At 42.6% G+C, this 21,329-nt stretch overlaps 1 protein-coding gene across 1 annotated transcript in view; it reads right to left on the reverse strand.

Moving 5' to 3' along the window:
- Positions 1-5,399: 5,399 nt before the first annotated feature.
- Positions 5,400-21,329, reverse strand: part of LOC110499235 (kinesin-like protein KIF19) — a 91,050-nt gene continuing 75,120 nt past the window's right edge. Inside the window, exons 7-19 of the mRNA XM_036956061.2 lie at positions 19,789-19,935; positions 19,452-19,574; positions 18,991-19,147; positions 17,638-17,812; positions 17,214-17,412; positions 13,363-13,633; positions 9,752-9,873; positions 9,431-9,594; positions 9,123-9,228; positions 8,797-8,920; positions 7,888-8,282; positions 7,404-7,572; positions 5,400-7,186 (exon numbers count right to left, since the gene is read on the reverse strand). Coding sequence (XP_036811956.2) covers positions 7,059-7,186; positions 7,404-7,572; positions 7,888-8,282; positions 8,797-8,920; positions 9,123-9,228; positions 9,431-9,594; positions 9,752-9,873; positions 13,363-13,633; positions 17,214-17,412; positions 17,638-17,812; positions 18,991-19,147; positions 19,452-19,574; positions 19,789-19,935 — 2,280 coding nt within the window. The 3' untranslated portion in view covers positions 5,400-7,058. The remainder of the gene's footprint in view (positions 7,187-7,403; positions 7,573-7,887; positions 8,283-8,796; positions 8,921-9,122; positions 9,229-9,430; positions 9,595-9,751; positions 9,874-13,362; positions 13,634-17,213; positions 17,413-17,637; positions 17,813-18,990; positions 19,148-19,451; positions 19,575-19,788; positions 19,936-21,329) is intronic.

Raw genomic sequence — 21,329 nt, forward strand, 5'->3', positions numbered from 1 at the left:
CTAACATGTTTATAAACAGGACTTCTACAGTCTTTTCATTATAAAAATCAATAGGGGCAATGAAACTGATAAACGTGAGAGTCTGGTCACACTGTATGTTGAAGTTGCCCCAACTAAGGCCATTAAGTGTCCCAAATGGCACAATATTCCTTATTTTGTGTACTACTCTTGACCAGAGACCTATGGGTCATGGTCAAAAGTAGTCAACTGGGGAGTAGGGTGCCATTTGGGATGTAGAGACTGATGTAAGGTGTTATGTGGTTCCTCCTAATTAGGTTAGGATTTTTGGGTCCCACTGGCGTGATGTCACAGTGGCTAAGGCAGGGATGTACTGTGACCTGAATTTGAGGCCAAATCAACAGAGAGGACAACAGCAGAAAGCAAACACAGGTAAACAAGCACATGCGTACCAACGTATGTCTGCATGAAAACACACACACACACACACACACACACACACACACACACACACACACACACACACACACACACACAAACAAACAGATAGAGATAGACAAGTTATATCAGGGATAAGTCCTGTCTTGCTCTCTCTCAGTAATCCTGTGACACAGCCACTCGTCTGGGGCTGAATAGACCAAAATACCCAAAATATACAGGATTATTTAGTAAGGGAGCAGGAAAAAGGCCAAATGAATCCATAAACCTTGCATGACCTAGTTGTTTGTTGGCCATTGTGCTGGGGGAGCTTGCAGGTTGTAATAGTTGGTAGACACATCCATTACTTTGCCGTTCAGAATTCGAACAGTATCAGTTCTTGTTCTACTCAGAATTAAATATTCAAACTGCAGTAAAAAACTGATGATGAAGCCTGTATGCATAAAAGAAAACATATCCTTCCTGCCGTGGATGGAGCATGAGAGAGGTGGAAGTAGTTTGATAAGCTCACTCGCTCTCTTGCGGCAACATCTCTGAAGACTGCAGTTATTTCTGCTAAGTAGGGAACTGGGTCAGCGGCAAACTTTTCCTTGGGACATACTATCTGAAGGGATGCATGTAGGATAGACACAAATCACTGGCCCATGCCCACAGCTCTGTGCAGGGTCAGGAGAAGCAAATGACCACAGGCTCCTATTCATACTCTGTCTTCTGCTCATATAGGGATGGCTCATATGGTGTTTTGTTCAAAATAGAAACATTTACTTATTCATTTATTCACATTAGTCATGTTTTCCCATTTTCCTACTTCAATAGTATTTATTTTGATTTCTGGACTCTTGTTCAAGATGCCTAGGCAAGTCAGGTCATTGAGATCAAGACATCCCACTGGGCACACACTGGTTGAATCAACATTGTTTCACGTTATTTCAATGAAATTAGTGGGATGCTGAGATATGGTTGTGTCGTGCATGTGAATACATTTGTGTGTGTGCGTGTGTATACATTTGTGTGTGTGCGTGTGTATACATTTGCCTGTGTCTCAGGCACAGGAAAACCATCCTAAAAACTTCAATAGGCCTCATTGTACAGTACACACAGTGCCTTCAGAAAGGATTCAGGTCCCTTGACTTTTTTCCACATTTTGTTACGTTACAGCCTTATTCTAAAATGTATTAAATAAAAATAAATCCTCAGCAATCTACATAACGACAAAGCGAAAAGAGAAATACCTTATTTACGTAAGAATTCACACCCTTCGCTATGAGACTCGAAATTGAGCTCAGATGCATCCTGTTTCCACTGATCATCCTTGAGATGTTTCTACAACTTGATTGGAGTCCATCTGTGGTAAATTCAATTGGTTGGACGTGATTTGGAAAGGCACACACTGGTCTATATATCCCACAGTTGACAGTGCACGTCAGAGCAAAAACCAAGCCATGAGGTCGAATGAATTGTCCGTAGAAGTCTGAGACAAGATTGTGTCAAAGCACAGATCTGGGAAAGGGTACCACAAAATCTCTGGGAGTAGTCAGGATTGAGGGAAAGATGAACGGAGCAAAGTATAGAGAGATCCTTGATGAAAACCTGCTCCAGAGCACTCAGGACCTCAGACTGGGGCGAAGCATCAGTACAGGTGCATCAAAGCTGGGACCGAAAGAGACTGAAAAATAGCTTCCATCTCAAGGCCATCAGACTGTTGAACAGCCATCACTAACAGAGAGGCTGCTGCGTACATACAAACTTGAAATCATTGGCCACTTTTATAAATGGATCACTAGTCACTTTAATAATGGCACTTTAATAATGTTTACATGTCTTTCATTACTCATCTCACATATATATATATATATATATATATATATATATACTGTATTGTATACCATATATTGCATCTTGCCTATGCCGCTCAGTCATTGCTCATCAATATATTTATATGTATATATTCTTATCCCATTCCTTTACTTAGATTTGTGTGTATTAGCTAGGTGTTGTAGAATTGTTAGATTACTTGTTAGATATTGCTGCACAACTAGAAGCACAAGAATTTCGCTACACTCGCAATAACATCTGCTAACCATGTGTGTTTGATTTGAGGTTCCAAGACAGCTCAGGAGTGGCATCGGTACAAGTCTCTGAATGTACTTGAGTGGCCCAGCCAAAGTCCGATCGAAGATCTCTGGAGAGACCTGAAAATAGTGGTGCAGCAACACCCCCCATCCAACCTGACAGAGCTTGAGAGGATCTGCAAAGAAGAATGGGAGAAACTTCCCAAATACAGGTGTGCCAAGCTAATAGCATATGCAAGAATACTCTATGCTGTAATCGCTGCCAAAGGTGCTTCCACAAAGTACTGAGCAAAGGGTCTGAATACTTACGTAAATGTGTTATTTCAGTTTTTTTTATACAAATTTGCAAACATTTCTAAAAAACTGTTTTTCCTTTGTCATTATGGGGTATTGTGTGTAGATTGATGAGGGGAAAAAACTATTTAATCAATTTTAGAATAAGGCTGTAATGTAAAAAAAATGTGGGAAAAGTCATGGGGTTTGAATACTTTCCAACTGTATATTGCATACTGAACAACAACTGAGTAAAAATAGAATTCTCTCAATGTAAATGTCAATTGTATTTCAAAACTTTCTAAGAATGTCAAAAACATACATTGAAAATTATGGAAATAAGATTAATTGTCAATATGATGTTTGTATTGCTCAGGAACAGACAGACAAGTTCTCACTCATGACAGCTGTTCAAGTCCTGGAGGCAACGCCCACTAATCTGAAGAGCGCTTGTGATTTTTGTGATTGGTCACATATGGACCAATCCCTGAAGCTGTTCAGGCACAATTTCTATAGTTTGGGCCACTCACATGGCAGCACTGTTGTTGTTTGGATTGTGTAACGTGCGCTGCACGTGTTTGACAATGCGCAGAGCAGAAGGAGGGAAAGAGAAAGAACAGAGAGAAAAAAAAGACGGTGTGTAGCTGTAGAAAGAATTTCATAACCAAAACTTGCATGATAGATTTAATCAGTATTAAGATGTTTCTAGGTATTTAGCCAAATCTGATGTAACGTTTAATAAAATGATTTCTTTCTGTAGCCTAAATAGTTTCATTGCATATACAGCCAAACCAATTGTTTTTCATTCTTTCTTTGATTAACCTCATCAAACAAACAGCTAATAGCCTAGAGTAATGCATGTTTGTGATGTGGTCTTATGTGGAAAGGTTTTCTCATTGACCCAAGACTCAGGACAACTATACTATAAGCCCCTGACAATTAGCTAGTGTATGCACAAATAAACACACCCCTGCTGCACGTGTTGGAATGCAGCAGGCTAAGTATTTAGCCTGCTGCTTGCCTGCCAATGTGAGGTAAACTAATCCAATCATAGCAGGTACTTTCAGCACTTCCCCTCATGAAAACAATAGGCTGCCATGTAATCTATATTTATGACAACTGAATGATTCTGGGACATAGGCCCACACTCATGTCTAGACACCTGTTGTGGATCACACCAGTACTGTTGAATAACGTGTTAACCTTTCAAAACACTACTTCAGAAAAACACTTTGTGGAGTGTTTCCTGTCTACCAATGCTTGAATTGGTCAGGAGCTCACCGGAGATGAGTTCCAGCACCTCTCGTTTTCTACTGCTTGAGATCCTGTTCCTCTTATAGAGTATTAGCTCATTCTTAAATGGAAGAAGTTTGGAAACACCAAGAGTCTTCCTAGAGCTGGCTGCTCAGCCAAACTGAGCAATCGGGGGAGGACCTTGGCCAAGGAGGTGACCAAAAACCCGATGGGAACCTAACAAAACATGGAAAAAGTCAAGGGGTCTGAATACTTTCCAAAGACACTGTAATTACCAAAGTCTAGATTTGGTATCACTTATACTGAACAAAAATATAAACACAACATGTAAAGTGTTGGTCCCATGTTTTATGAGCTGAAGTAAATGATCCCGAAATGTTCCATAGGCACACAAAAAACGTATTTCTCTCAAATTCTGTGCACAAATTTGTTTACATCCCTTTTAGTGCACATTTCTTCTTTGCCAAGATACTCCATCCACCTGTCAAGTGTGGCATATCAATAAACTGTGCTGGGTACAATTTAAAGTCCACTCTACAATGTGCAGTTTTGTCACACAACACAATGCCACAGATGTCTCAAGTTTTGAGGGAGCGTGTAATTGGCATGCTGTCCGCAGGAACGCCCACCAGAGCTGTTGCCAGATAATTGAATGTTAATTTCTCTACCATAAGCCACCTCCGTCGTTTTAGAGAATTTGTCAGTTCGTCTTATTGGCCTCAGAACCGCAGATGAAGTATAACCACGCCAGCCCAGGACCTCCACATCTGGCTTCTTCACCTGCGGGACTGTCTGAGACCATCCACTCGGACAGCTGATGAAACTGAGGAGTATTTCTGTCAGTAATGAAGCCCTTTTGTGGGGAAAAACTCATTCCGATTGGCTGTGCCTGGCTCCCATGTGGGCTCCCCCATGGCGGAGCCCATACACAGTCATGTGAAATCCATAGATTATGGCCAATTGACTGATTTTCATATGAACTGTAACTCAGTATAATCATAAAATTATTGCACGTTGCGTTTATATTTTTGTTCAGTATACAATTGGGGAAAGAGTTGTTTTGATCACACATCAGCACAAAGACCTTTGCTGGAACATTGTGTACTGAAGTTGTCATAGGACATGAAAGGACAGGAGGAGCATATAGTGGTCGTTTGGTAGTACTGCAGACGTTTTTGATCACCCTGTTTCATTCCTGTTACTCTATCTACTGTTGAGGAAGTGAACTGCAGCGCTTACATACGGTGTGGGGTGAAGTTGCCCTAGACACTGATATTGGATCAGTGTTCCCTACTAATGATTAAGGTTGTGATTGGGGAAAGGGAAGCTGATCCTAGATCTGTACCTAGGGTAGACTTCCCCAGAACGCTTACATACAGTGACATTAATCACATCACAAACATCTTTAGGTTTTTACTGGAATTTATTTAGTTATAAAATGTTTTTTTTTTTTACAAAACAAATAGAAAAAAATTTAAATATGAAAACAATGACAAAGACTGTAATTTGGATAATAACAAGAAAAGGCAGCCGCAAAATGGGAATAAAAAACAACAACCATCCACAGTTGGGAATGCGTTTTGAAGTGCCACATTCATTAGCTTGATGTAACATTGAGGCTTCATCAGCACATTATCATGATAATAAGCACATCTAACACAGGATCAAATCATGTCTGGGTAGGTGATAAGAAAAAGGCATAGACCGTGGGCTGTTTCAATGACTGTCCAAAATAGCACCCTATTCCCTATTTAGTGCACTATTTTTGACCAAAGACCATATATGGAATAAGGTGCCATTTGGGAAGCACACAATGTGAATGTATAGACTGTACATCAAGCTGAATACAAAAGTGCACAGTAATCATCCAGAAGGTCACGTTTCTCTGATCTCATTATGTGCTTTTGATAACTGAGATTGAGATTATACCTGGATTACAGCTCTATGTAGTAGTGAATGATAATAATAATATTATTGTTGTTCATATGTCAAATCTACACTCAGAGAATGTTGATGTACTGGGTCCAGTTTTCTATCCTGAGTGCCAGTCTGTTTGTGTTATCATGCCAACTCTCTGTCACTCATTGTGATGCCAAACATTTGGCATCACAATGATAGTGATTAAGATGGCAAGAGCACAGATCTGGGACCAGGCTAGCTGTTTTCTCCATCCTCTAAATAATGTTATTTGTAATTTAACTTCAAAGCAACAAGGTTGGATTGACCCAAAAACAGCTGCCTGACTGTCTATAAATTACATTAGTTAACATTTCTTAAAAATCAATTCATTCATTAGCTTGATGTAACATTGAGGCTTCATCAGCACATTATCATGATAATAAGCATTTAGTGTCATCAAAGCAGTATGATGTAGTCTACTAGTCTATTGTTGCGCAACAATTAGTACTGTCTGCTTTACAGCATAGGCCATTACCACTCAGGTTCTACAACTGACGCATATGACACATTGGTTGTGATACAACTGATATTTTTGTGATACAACATAGTTTGTCTGCACAAAAAATGTGTACACAACTATTGTGCGGTGAGTCCACAACGCTTGTGTAATTATTTTTACGGAGTAAAATTCTTGTGCCAAATCATTTGTACAACCCGAGTGTGTACAGAGCCATAGTAGTGGTCAGTGGTGGGCCACTGGACGGTCACAGAAACACTTGAGCAGTGGAAACGAGGGAAACGAGGAGCAAGGAAAAACAGTCACAGTGTGTCTGAAATGGCAACCTATTCCCCAATATAGTGCACTACTTTTGACCAGGGCCACTTGGGTGCCATTTTGGACTCACTCACAGACAGAAGAGTCATCTTTGGAGACTGTGATGGTGAGGTATTCAATCCTCTTGTCTAGGGGCATCATCCATCAGTTAGTGTCTCTCTAATCCATCCATTAGTGTCTCTCTATGTAATCAGCACAAGGAGTGCTGGTGTTGGGGGGTCCTGTGTAAGAAAACCCTGGGTCGTGTCCATTAGGCAACAAACACTGCTAAATGTTTTCCATTCCATGCCCTAATGAACATGACCCTAGAGTGGCAGGCTAGTAGGCCCTCAGTGCCTGCGGGTGCGCTGGCCTCCGGTGCCCGTGGTGGTGACGTAGAGTAGGGGCTGGGGCTGGCGCAGCTGGGACGCACGCTTCAGGTTGCTCAGATGGACTGGGGAGGACTCTGTGATGGGGCCTGTAAAAAGCATTAGAGCCCTGTTTACGAACAGTACAGTATGTCGATATATTTCATTAGCTACACAGTAAGGAGATAAGCCAATATCCAAGGGCAATTCATCCAATTTGTCCTGATACTGGTGCTGTGGGTGCCATAGGCCTTGAACCCCGCCATGGATTTTTGCAGCAATATTTAGTATTTTTTAATCTAGAGGTGTAGGAAAAGGGAGGCGGACCTGTTTGGTGGTTGTTGTGGGGAAGCCGGATCTTGGTGAGAGGAGGGACCCCCCTGTGCTGTGGGCGTTGCAGGGGGGCCTGGGGCTGGCCGTTGATGTGGAGGTGGGGGTCTGAAGTGCTGTCCAGTGGGCGGACACGTTGGGCTGCCATGGTCTTAGACTGAGACAGCTGAGCAGGGGGAGGGATTGAGAAGTGTGTTAGGGCTGATATCATGTAGGCTATGTACTGTAACATTGTCTGCGGTTGGAGCCCCTTTATATGTCTAGACTTTATACTTTCCTCTCTTTATATATTTATATGTCTATGTAGACTTTATACTTTCCTCTCTTTATATATCTATATAGACTTTTATGTCAATCAATCAATAAATCAATCAATCAATAAATCAATCAATCAATCAACAGCTGCTGATGACTCTACTAACATACATTACTGAATAATAAAATCCTTCTCAGGGAGCTAGATAATGAACATGCTACTTACTGCTTGACCTGTGACCTCGAATGAGCGGGAGCGTCTCTTCCGGCGGCGAGCCTCGAAGTCCTGCTCACGCAGGGTGGGGTTTGGGTTCTTGGGGGCAGGCTGGCGGTTGCGTGTGCGTGTCCAGGTGCCCTGGGAACCAGGCCCCTCCCCTGTGCTGCTGGATAGGTTCTCATCTGAGGTGGCGTGGCGGAGCTCGGGGCTGGGCTGCCGGCCGCGAAGCAGGGCCAGGCCCCTAGGGGGCGCCTCACTCAGAGACAGGCTGCTCTTGTGCTTCTTGGGGTCCAGGGGGGAGGGAGGAGGGGGCAGCCTCAGGGCGTCCACTTCCAGGGCTTTGGAGCGGCGGCAAGCAGCCTTCACTGCGATGTTGTGGATCCCTTTGAGGATCTGCTGCCTCTCTGTTGAATCAAGGGAGACATTTGATTAGTAGGAAATCGAGACAGAGGTTCTACTACGGACGCATCTAGTACACCAGCATCCTGAAGATATTAAAATATAAACGTTATTCTCCCCAATCGTCCCTAGATTATATAATGGCTATATTCTGTATTCGATCAGTTTGTGGTCTGTGCCCACAACTACAGATGTAGGATCTTAATTTGATCACACTGTTGCATGAGTACTTTCCTGCAATGCAGAAAATATAAAACTTGTAGTGTATTTAAGGTTTAAAAAGGCTTCTAAAGTTTGTAATTTCCACTTTGAAATTTCAGACTTGATTTTCCTTTACGACAAATGTATCAATCTCTACAAAAATGTCAATTAATTATAGTCACATAATAATTCATATGACCTGTTGTAGCAAACTGACCGCTGTAGCAAACTGGCTCAAATTAAGATCCTATATCTGTACCCAAAGTACTCCCTATTCCGTAACACTCCTGTCTGCTGTAGCCATTGGGGGTCGCTTACCCTTGCGTGTGAGGGGGACATCCTGGCCCGTCTCGCTGCTCTCAGGGGAGGAGTCCAGGTGACTGCTGACACTGTGGCTGAGGTGGCAGTAGCTCAGAGTGGTCTCTGGAGCCAATGGCTGCAGCTGTAGAGGACAGAGGAGAGGGGACATGTGGCATTATACTCACACTCTCAGAGGGGAGTATATACATATGAAACCTGGTAGAAATGTTGCCCTGATATGGCTGTAGCCTCCATTACTATGGAGTCTCCACACTTCAGGTGTAATGGCAACAGCTGTATCGGCCCTAGTATATATCACAGTGTGGATGGTACGGGGTTCTCACCTCTCTGTTCCCCTGGCCGTTGATGTGGATGGGAGGAGGGGTCATCACAGCAGAATGTTTAATCTGTCTGGCATGGGGAATGCTCTTAAACACCCGGTTGTTGTCTCTGTGAGAGGGAGCAGGAAGGAGGTAGGGGGAAGGAGAAATATAGATAGAGAGCGAGAGAGAGAGAAAGAACGACAGAGAGAGAAAAAGTCAGTTAGACGAATGTCCTTCTATAGAAGGTGGAGATACAGACTAAAGTGTTTCTTCTTCCTAAACCAACCACCACCGTCTCTCCCGTCCTCCAAATCCCTCTGTCCTCTTACCCTTCAGCTTCAGGTAGGATAGGTGGCAGGGTGTGTCTGCGGGCCTTGGCCCTGCCATGCCTGGTCTCTGAGCCCATGGTGCGAACGCTCTCCTGGTCTGAGTCCACGTCCTGCAGCAGGCCACGACCTCGGCTGGGTAGGCTGATCTTGGGCAGGGAGGCCTCCTGGAGACAGCAAATGGTAGAGGTATATTATAATTGTGTGTGATCTCGATTTCAATCTTAATCCCGTTCTCTATCTGAGTCCAGTGATCTTGTCCAGGGCTGTTCATGTGTGTGTGTGCATGTGTGTGGTGTGTGTGTGTGTGTATCTGTTGCCTACCTTGAGTGTGCATCCAGTGACCTTGTCCAGGGCCATGGCTCTGTCCAGGTTCCTCTCGTCCAGCTCTCTCATGTACATCCCATACAGCTCCTGAAGGTGGGGGGGCACCAGAAGGCTGTGGTCTGCAGCAACACACCACAGGTTAGAATACTAGTCACACTACAACACAACATCAACCGTGTTAGAGTAGTCATACTACAACACTAAACATACAACTACGGTAGAGTATTTCGGCCAAGTAAAGAGAAAACAGAAATAAACAGAGACAGGTGGTGGTAGTTGGATTATTATTTTTTGCACAATAGTATTTAAAGTGGCAATATTTTGAGAATAAATTTGACATGTAATCATGAGAATAAAGCCAACATCTTTTGAATAAAGTCACAGTCACAGTGCCTTGAACTTTGCGACCTTTTGCCACATTTCAGGCTTCAAACATAAAGATATAAAACTGTATGTTTGTGAAGAATCAACAACAAGTGGGACACAATCATGAAGTGGAACGACATTTATTGGATATTTCAAACTTTTTTAACAAATCAAAAACTGAAAAATTGGGCGTGCAAAATTATTCAGCCCCCTTAAGTTAATACTTTGTAGCGCCACCTTTTGCTGCGATTACAGCTGTAAGTCGCTTGGGGTATGTCTCTATCAGTTTTGCACATCGAGAGACTGAAATGTTTTCCCATTACTCCTTGCAAAACAGCTCGAGCTCAGTGAGGTTGGATGGAGAGCATTTGTGAACAGCAGTTTTCAGTTTTTTCCACAGATTCTCGATTGGATTCAGGTCTGGACTTTGACTTGGCCATTCTAACACCTGGATATGTTTATTTTTGAACCATTCCATTGTAGATTTTGCTTTATGTTTTGGATCATTGTCTTGTTGGAAGACAAATCTCCGTCCCAGTCTCAGGTCTTTTTTTTCTCATTCTTCCAGAATGGTCCTGTATTTGGCTCCATCCATCTTCCCTGTCCCTGCTGAAGAAAAGCAGGCCCAAACCATGATGCTGCCACCACCATGTTTGACAGTGGGGATGGTTCAGCTGTGTTGCTTTTACGCCAGACATAACATTTTGCATTGTTGCCAAAAAGTTCAATTTTGGTTTCATCTGACCAGAGCACCTTCTTCCACATGTTTGGTGTGTCTCCCAGGTGGCTTGTGGCAAACTTTAAACAACACTTTTTATGGATATCTTTAAGAAATGGCTTTCTTGCCACTCTTCCATAAAGGCCAGATTTGTGCAATATACGACTGATTGTTGTCCTATGGACAGAGTCTCCCACCTCAGCTGTAGATCTCTGCAGTTCATCCAGAGTGATCATGGGCCTCTTGGTTGCATCTCTGATCAGTCTTCTCCTTGTATGAGCTAAAAGTTTAGAGGGACGGCCAGATCTTGGTAGATTTGCAGTGGTCTGATACTCCTTCCATTTCAATATTATCGCTTGCACAGTGCTCCTTGGGATGTTTAATGCTTGGGAAATCTTTTTGTATCCAAATCCGGCTTTAAACTTCTTCACAACAGTATCTCGGACCTGCCTGGTGTGTTCCTCGTTCTTCATGATGCTCTCTGCGCTTTTAACGGACCTCTGAGACTATCACAGTGCAGGTGCATTTATACGGAGACTTGATTACACACAGGTGGATTGTATTTATCATCATTAGACATTTAGGTCAACATTGGATCATTCAGAGATCCTCACTGAACTTCTGGAGAGAGTTTGCTGCACTGAAAGTAAAGGGGCTGAATCATTTTGCACGCCCAATTTTTCAGTTTTTGATTTGTTAAAAAAGTTTGAAATATCCAATAAATGTCGTTCCACTTCATGATTGTGTCCCACTTGTTGTTGATTCTTCACAAAAAAATACAGTTTTATATCTTAATGTTTGAAGCCTGAAATGTGGCAAAAGGTCGCAAAGTTCAAGGGGGCCGAATACTTTCGCAAGGCACTGTATATTTCAAGATTAACGTAGGAGATTTGGTTAAGTACATGTCTCCCTCCCTGTTGATGTGCACTACACTGTTGAAATGTCTGAGTTAGATGACATGGGGAAACTATACTTTAGAATTGGCTTTAGTAAGAAGGAAATCCTTGCACTTTTAATACATACAATGTAGTAACCATATTATTATAAGTATTAGGACCTGGATAAGGTTGTGCCACAGATTATTTTCAGAAGGATGAACTGTGGTTACAGACATAGGTAGAGAGGGGCGGGTTGTGTGTGTATGCAGGTGTGTGTGTGTTTGGGCGGTAAAAAGTAGCAGCAAAACAAACAAATGGCCATCAATCTAATGATCTAATAACTTGCACACACACACACACACACACACACACACACACACACACACACACACACACACACACACACACACACACACACACACACACACACACACACACACACACAGACACACACACACACACACACAATTTCAGACTAAAGGCATACACTCTTATAACGGCAATGGTGAGCACTAACGAACAAAAGAAGTTCTTGCCACTGTCACTGAATGCGAAGAGAACTGGGGTTTGGGGGCAGCCCTTGAGCCCGACAGGGACGCGCAATCCTAGTTCATGCAATCCGTGACCTACTTTCACAAGATAATAAACTGGCTGGCATAGGCCTATGAGGATACTTCATTGGAAGTGTAGCATCCATAAAACACCATCGATTACGCACAAATTTGTAAGTTAACCTTTCGACATATAGGCTGCTGGCCTAGCTGTTACTCCCTAAAAAATATACTATGCACGATGTTGGCAGACGCAGGGGTTTGAGGATAACATTGTAGCGTTGCGTGCATCAGGGACTGATGTCTCTTTGCAGTCTGACCACGCACCATGGCAGTTAGAATGGTATTGCTTTGGGGATACCGTGTGTGTGTGTGACGCCTGTTTGAACGAGTGTTTTAGATGCTGCTGCCACACACACCTGTCTCTACCTATGTATGTAATCACACAGACAGATAAAATACCTCATCAGAGCCCGTGTGGTTCATCCTTCTGAAAAGAATCTGTGGCACCACCTCTTCCAGGTCCTAATAGGCCTACTTATAATAATATGGTTATGTCTTAAAAGAGAAAGGATTTCCTTTTTACCAAAGCCAATTCTAAAGTATAGTTTTATCAGGTCATCTAACTGCAGGCATTCCACGGTGATGTGCACAGCAACAGTGAGCCAAAGGAAACAAGCAGTTAATCAAACCCCTACTTTAATCTGGAAATATAACTTCGACTTTATTCTCTAAATTTAATTTCAAGTTTATTGTCAAAATATTGCTCCTTTATTGTATAAATATTGCCACTTTATTCACAAAATTGTATTTAGACTTTATTCTCAAAATATTTTTTGAAGTACCATCCCGTAGCTGTTAATTTATTTTTTCTCTTTACTTAGTACTAATACTCTTCCCTACACAACACTTACATACACAACATTTAAATGTTACACATTCAATCAATCTCACTGCGTTTGCAAGATCACTAAAATGTAGACCCTGGATAGTGACTTCTAGATCTCCTCTTCAAAAATACAGAAGTCTGAAGTCTATAGCCACTGTAGTAAAACAAATGAAGTAGTGTTGGTTTACGGTGTTGTTTGGACACACCGTTAATGAACTGTCTCTGCTGCTGGATGATCTCGTCACAGAGGTGGCGGTGCTGCTCGAAACGCTGCACCACAAAGTTCTTCTGTCGGATCACGTTGTCTTTGAGCAGGGCGTGGGACTGCATCTTAGCGTTCTCGATCTCCAGCTCGTGGACCTTACAGAGGAGGCCCAGCACCTCCCTCTGCTCCTCGCAGCTCACCCTGCGAGGGAGCAGCTCTTCCAGGCGCCTGGCCCGCTCGCGCAGCTCCACAAAGTGGCTCTCTAGCGATGCCTACAGGACATGAGGACAAACAGCAGGCAGGGCTTAATGGAATCCTCACCATAGTAGGTTCTCATCATGGTACACGTGGGTCTACTGTACAAGGGGAGGCTGGTGGAAGTAGATTACATGGAATAAACCATTGTAAACCATGTGCTTAATACCGTTCTATTCATTACAATCCAGCCATGACAATGAGTCCGTCCTCCAATATCTCCTACCACCGGCCACCTCTGTACTGTACAATAGAGAGCAATAGTAATGGCTGCTTTTAGTAAGCACTAACGGATGCTAACTCCGCCATGGATCGTTGGTCAAAGCCTATGGGGAAATGTATGCATTTTTTGGATAAACACCAAAAATAAAGTAAATGATAAACACAGGTTTAGGAGATCTTATCTGTATTGTTCAGCTATTTTGAAGCATTTATGTAATGAAAACAAGCACATAAAGTGAATAAAGGCTTCATAATTCATGAAGGTCACGTTAACTGACTGATCCTACAGTGCCTGTGGGTGGCAGGTAGCATAGCGGTTCAGAGCATTGGGCCAGTAACCGAAAGGTCACTAGTTTGATTCCCTGAGCCCGCAAGGTGGAAAAATCGGTCATTCTGCCCAAGTTAACCCCCAACAATTGCTCCCGGGTGCCAATGATTTCAATTAAGGCAGCCTCTCTGATTCAGAGGGATTGGGTTAAATGCGGTAGACACATTTTGGTTGAATGCATTCAGAGCTGTGCAGCTGCCTAGGTTTCTCCTTTCCCTATTGAAAGTCTACACCCTCTTGAACCTTTTTCACATTTTGTTGTGTTACAAAGTGGGATTGAAATATATTGAATTGAAAAGATAATTCAACAAATCTTTTACAAATTAATAAACATTTTAAAATAAAAATATTGTCATTGCATAAGTATTCACCCCCTTTGTTTAGGCAAACCCAAATGAGTTCAGAAGTCAAATATTGCCCAACAAATCACATAAGATATATGGACTCACTCTTTGTGAAATAGTAGGGATTGGCATGACTTTTTAATGACTACAACTTCCTCTGTCCCCCATACATACAACATCTATAAGGTCCCTCAGTCAAGTATTGAATTTCAAGAACAGATTCAACTACAAAGACCACAGAGCTTTTTGAAAGCCTCATAAAAAAGGGCAGTGATTGATAGATGAGTAACAATAACAAATCAGACATTGAATATTCTGTATCTTTAAGCATGGTCAAGTTAATAATTATGTTCTGGACGATGTATTAAACTAGCCAGACACATCAAAGATGCAGACGTCCTTCTGAACGGAGCTGCAGGACAGGAAGGAAACTGCTCAGGGATGTCACCATGAGGCCAATGGGGATTTTAAAACAGCTACAGAGTTCAATGGCTTTGACTGGAGAAAACTGAGGACGGATCAACAACATTGTAGTGACTCCAAAATAATGACCTAAATGACAGAGTGAAAAGAAGAATAAAAATGTACCAAAGGAATACACTATTTGGCCTAAATGCAATGCCTTATGTTTGGGGCAAATCCAACAGCACACATCACTGAGTAACTGCCTCCTTATTTTCAAGTATGGTATGTTGGTGGCTGCATCATGTTATGGGTATGCTTGACATCAGCAAAGACTGGGGAGCTTTTCAGGATGAAAAGAAATGGGATGGAGCAAAGCACAGGCAAAATCCTAGAGGAAAACCTGCTTATGGTTTATGGTCAGATTTGCCAAATGGAGGGTGAGGGAGAGCTTTGAATGAGTCTGTGTGTGGAGTAAAGGTGGTCTAGAGTTTTTTTTTGTTTGTGGGGACCTTCAGTCTGCTCAGTCTTACACCAGACACTGGGTGGGGAATTCACATTTCAGCAGGACAATAACCTATAACTCAAAGTCAAATCTGCACTGGAGTTGTTTACCAAGAAGACAGTGACTGTTCCTGAGTTTTGACTTAAATCTGATTGAGAATCTGCGGAGAGACTTGAAAATTCCTGTCTAGCCATGATTTCCAAAACCTTGATAGAGCTTGAAGAATAAAAAACCGGAGTGCAAAGCTTCTTCTGAAACTCACCAAATCAGACTCACAGCTGTAATATTAGTGCTATAATATTATTTTTCATTAATCTTAGAGAAATACATTTTTGTTTGTATTACTGTCGTTGGTTTGGGCTGCGTTTTTTTTTTACTGTTAAGCAAGTGTATTTTCACGGGACTGTTACGCCCAGAGGATTGTTTCCTCCGTTTGGGTTACTAGACTGCGTTCCTGTGTTCTTGTGGCTACGTTTGTGGGCCTGTACCTGTTGTGTTGGTGGACAGTAAATAAACGCCCTTCTGGGATATTCTTGCTCTCCTGCGCCTGACTCCACACCCACCTCTCCTAGGGAGATACTGACACTTGCCTAGTTAAATAAAGGTAAAAATAAATAAAAAATAGAACTAAATGCATGCGATCTCCTAAGCCTGTGTTAACCTCAGACCTAATTTTCAGGTTTTATACATGGACCAATGAGCCATGCATGGCTAACTCATTTCCTTTTTTTAGGACTACGAGCTCTGTTGTCTAGTTCACAAGGTAGACTCAGCAATATGACATAGATGCAGAAAGTAAACAGCATAGTGGCTACGTTTTTGTAACAACTAAGAGCGTTGAAGCTCTACTTCTCCGCTGTTTAAGTCCAGGGGCTACACCACGCTCTTAACAGCGTGAAGCGAACCCATGCACATGCGCAGAAACTGTGTTTGACTTTGTGAGAGAGAAGTCTTGCATCTCACTCATCTCAATATCTGCGGGTGCTGCTCGTGGCAACGTCATTTCACAGAGTCTACCTTTAAGCTGAGTCTACATTAAAACAGTTTCTATCTCCAGGCCATCAGACTTTTTAATAGTCACCACTAGCTAGACTCCTCCCAGTATCCTGTCCTGAACTTTAGTCACTTATTAGCCTGCTACCACCCGGTACTCAACCCTGCACCTTAGAGACAGCTGCCCTATGTACATAATCATTGAACACGGGTCATTTTAATCATGTTTACATACTGTTTTACCCACTTTATATGTATACCCTGTATTGTAGTCATGGACATACTATATAAATACTGCTGAACACACATTTTCTATTCATATAATGTTTATACACACCATGATATATAGATTTATATTCTAGACTAACTTTGCTCTATATTTCTATATTCCTTTATTTTTAGGATTTGAGTGTAATGTTTTGTATTGTTAGGTATTACTGCACTGTTGGGGCTAGAAACATAAGCATTTCGCTGTACCTGCGATAACATCTGCAAAATATGTGTACGCTACCAGATTTGATTTGAAGCTGGGTAGCCTAAGACAGGGTTTCCCAAACTCCATCCTGTGGCCCCCGTGGGTTCACTTTGAGTTTTTTTTGCCCCAGCACTACACAGCTGATTAAAATAACCAACTCATCATCAAACTATGATTATTTGAACCAGCTGTGTAATGCTAGGGCAAAACCCCAAAACCTGCACCGACAGGGAACCCCTGGACCAAGTTTGGAAAACTCTGGCCTAAGATGTGTGTGTGATTTTGTTGTTCCCTCTAGAGGTGAGAACGGGGGACTACAGTAACCTACCTTCTGTTTGCGTATCTTCTTTTGTTCAGCCATGAGAGTGACCAGATTCTCTCTGGCCATGGCTACTTCCTGGGTCTCAGTGCTGTCTGGGGGAGACTCAGGGCAGTCAGAGTCCTTCTCACTCTCCTCCTTACTGAAGCTCTCCTTCCTCCTCTCCGCGCGCCACTTCCTGCGACGACGACTCCGCTCCTGCTCCCAACTACAGGAGGGCACAAACAACAGGGGTTGAGACACACTTATGTTATCTATCACAGCCATTTAACTGCTACAGGTAAAGGCTACAGGTATAGAGGCAGTGGTATGAGATTATTGTAGGTCACAAATGGTACCCTATTCCCTATATAGAGCCCTATGGGCGCTGGACATAAGTAGTGCACTATATAGGGAATAGAGTGCCATTTGAGACGCATCCTAAGACACATACTCTGCGATGGTGAGCAGGTGTTTGGAGGTGTCCATCTGGATCTCCATGTTGCTGTTGTCCAGCTCCATCAGGCTCCTCCTGATCTCCATCTGGCTCCTGAAGGCCTCTAGGAGCTGTTCCCTCAGCTGGTCCATCTCTGCCCGGCTCGCCTGCGTGCTGTGGGCCTGCACCTCCGCTGTGTTGGTGGCAGTGGAGGAGAGAAGTGTTATTGTCTGTTGGAGGCACACACACACACGTTTTGTTCTTCTATCCTCGTGGGGACCTACAATTAATCTCCATAGTGGGGACCTAAAACTAATTTCCATAGTGGGGACCTAAAACTAATTTCCATAGTGGGGACCTAAAATTAATCTCCATAGTGGGGACCTAAAATAAATTTCCATAGTGGGGACCTAAAATTAATCTCCTTAGTGGGGACCCAAAATTAATCTCCTTAGTGGGGACCTAAAATGAATCTCCTTAGTGGGGACCTAAAATGAATCTCCTTAGTGGGGACCTAAAATTAATCTCCATAGTGGGGACCTAAAACTAATCTCCATAGTGGGGACCTAAAACTAATTTCCATAGTGGGGACCTAAAATTAATCTCCTTAGTGGGGACCTAAAACTAATTTCCATAGTGGGGACCTAAAACTAATTTCCATAGTGGGGACCTAAAATTAATCTCCTTAGTGGGGACCTAAAACTAATTTCCATAGTGGGGACCTAAAACTAATCTCCATAGTGGGGACCTAAAATTAATCTCCATAGTGGGGACCTAAAACTAATTTCCATAGTGGGGACCTAAAATTAATCTCCTTAGTGGGGACCTAAAACTAATTTCCATAGTGGGGACCTAAAACTAATTTCCATAGTGGGGACCTAAAATTAATCTCCATAGTGGGGACCTAAAATTAATCTCCATAGTGGGGACCTAAAACTAATTTCCATAGTGGGGACCTAAAATTAATCTCCATAGTGGGGACCTAAAATTAATCTCCATAGTGGGGACCTAAAATTAATCTCCATAGTGGGGACCTAAAATTAATCTCCATAGTGGCGATCTAAAATGAATCTCCTTAGTGGGGACCTAAAATGAATCTCCATAGTGGGGACTTAAAATGTATTTCCATTCAAAATCCTATTTTCCCCATACCTAACCTTAACCCAAACCCTAAATCCTAACCCTAACCCCTTACACTAGCTCTAACCCTAAACCTAACCCTTTTCCTTGTCTTATTATCCTTGTGGGGACTTTGGGGATTTTAGGTCCCCACAAAGATAGAAGAACCAACCAACACACACACACACACACACACACACACACACAGTGAGGAGGCGAGGGAACAATTAGAGGTCAAGGTAAGGTCATTACCCTGGACATGGCGGATGTCAGCTCGGTCAAGGTTGAGCTGACGTCCAGCCTGATCAGCGATCTTCTTTTTGAGCCGCTGGATCTCGCTGCGCAGGTCAGAGATGATGTTGGTGTACTGAGCAATGTGGTAGGACACATTCAGCAGGTTCCTCTTTACCTGGAGAGAGAACTGTGTTATAACAGTGTAATAACTGTGTTATAACTGTGTAATAACTGTGTTCTAACTGTGTAATAACATGGTGTACTGATGATTTTGTTTTGATTAACAATAGGGGGGGGGGGGGGGGTGTGGGGGTATACGCTGGTTTACTCTAAATCACTTTGTGATAACTGTGTTTAATTAAAAATGGCTTTTTGATTGGTTGATTGATTTGAAAATTGAAAGATAGGAGAAAAACTTCAGTTGTCCCACACCTCAGTGATGGAGGGAAGGACGTGCATTGTGTTGTGTATTAAGTCACCCGTGTGCGGATACTTTTGGCACGGTCGGCATAGCTAAGTGTGTTGCGAGACTCCTCGAAGGCCAGGGAGGCGGGGCTAATGTGGGCTATCATCACCGTGCGACTGTTGCCGCCCAACGAATCCTGTAAATCAAACACATAAGAACAGGAAGTGAATGAGTGCAAGTGGAATAATCTGAATGATGAAAAAAATGCAGCAAAAAGTTGCATTGTACTGTACTGTTATGTATTGTATTGTTTCATATGGTATGGCATCGTAGTGTAGTGTATTGTATTGTATTCATAAAGCACGTGGCAAGTCAGGTCAGTTTGTCTTAGACAGCTTGCCGTACTGTACCTTGAGCAGGCGCGTCAGCTTGCTGTCCCTGTAGTTAATGTATTTGTTGCCGTGTTTCTCACTCAGGGCGTTGATGCAGTTACCCAGAGCCAGGAGGGAGCGGTTGATGTGGGCCCCTTCTTTTAACCTCTGACCTCTGTTTTGTGTCTGGGAGAGAGATGGAGCAGGTTTAATCACTGACCTCTGTTCTGTGTCTGGGAGAGAGAGAGGGAGCAGGTTTAACCTCTGACCTCTGTTCTGTGTCTGGCAGAGAGGGAGCAGGTTTAACCCCTGACCTCTGTTCTGCGTCTGGGAGAGAGGGAGCAGGTTTAATATCTGGCCTCATGTTCCAGAGGATCAATTTTGCTGATCAAATTGACTGATCTACAAATAATAAAAATAGTGGTTATTTCAGGTGCAAGGTGATTTGTACGTAAATCAGTCAGTCTGTCTGCACTGCAGTCATTGACAGCAATGTAGTTGATCTTGAGCATGCGGCCATTGTCTCTGAGTTGCAGGCCAAGACGGATACTGTCACAGTTAACCAGCAGAGGGCGGTCTAACCTTATTTTTCTCTCTGCCTGCTGTGACATTGGAAGTCTCCAGTATAAAAAAATCTATGTTTTATAACCGCTTATGAGTTACGATGGACACTGTCAGTGTCATAACACAATATAAGTGTATTATAATGCATTATAAAGGATGTTATTATGTACACTACCTTTCAAAAGTTTGGGGTCACTTAGGAAATGTCATTGTTTTTGAAAGAAAAGCAAATTTTTTTGTGCATTAAAAATAACATAAAATTGATCACAAATACAGTGTAGAGATGGTTAATGTTGTAAATGACTATTGTAGCTGGAAACGGCAGATTTATTTATGGAAATATCTACATCGGCGTACAGAGGCCCATTATCAGCAACCATCACTCCTGTGTTTCAATGGCACATTGTGTTAGCTAATACAAGTTTATCATTTTAAAAGGCTAATTGATCATTAGAAAACCCTTTTGCAATTATGTTAGCACAGCAATACAACTGGCCTTCTTTAGACTAGTTGAGTATCTGGAGCATCAGCGTTTGTGGGTTCGATTACAGGTTCAAAATGGCCAGAAACAAAGAACTTGAGAAACAGAAGCCTCACAAGTCCTCAACCTGCAGCTTCATTAAATAGTACCTGCAAAACACTAGTCTCAATGTCAACAGTGAAGAGGCGACTCCAGGATGCTGGCCTTCTAGGCAGAGTTGCAAAGAAAAAGACATCTCAGACTGGCCAATAAAAAGAAAATATTAAGATGGGCAAATTAACACAGACACTGGACAGAGGAACTCTGCCTAGAAGGCCAGTATCCCGGAGTCGTCTCTTCTCTGTTGACGTTGAGACTGATGTTTTGCGGGTACTATTTAATGAAGCTGCCAGTTGAGGACTTGTGAGGCGTCTGTTTCTCAAACTAGACACTCTAATGTACTTGTCATCTTGCTCAGTTGTGCACCGAGGGCCTCCCACTCCTCTTTCTATTCTGGTTAGAGACAGTTTGTGCTGTTCTGTGAAGGGAGTAGTAC

Source organism: Oncorhynchus mykiss, chromosome 20 (genome assembly GCF_057628025.1).
Source record: "Oncorhynchus mykiss isolate SJ-2025 chromosome 20, ASM5762802v1, whole genome shotgun sequence".
Classification (NCBI taxonomy): Eukaryota; Metazoa; Chordata; class Actinopteri; order Salmoniformes; family Salmonidae; genus Oncorhynchus; species Oncorhynchus mykiss.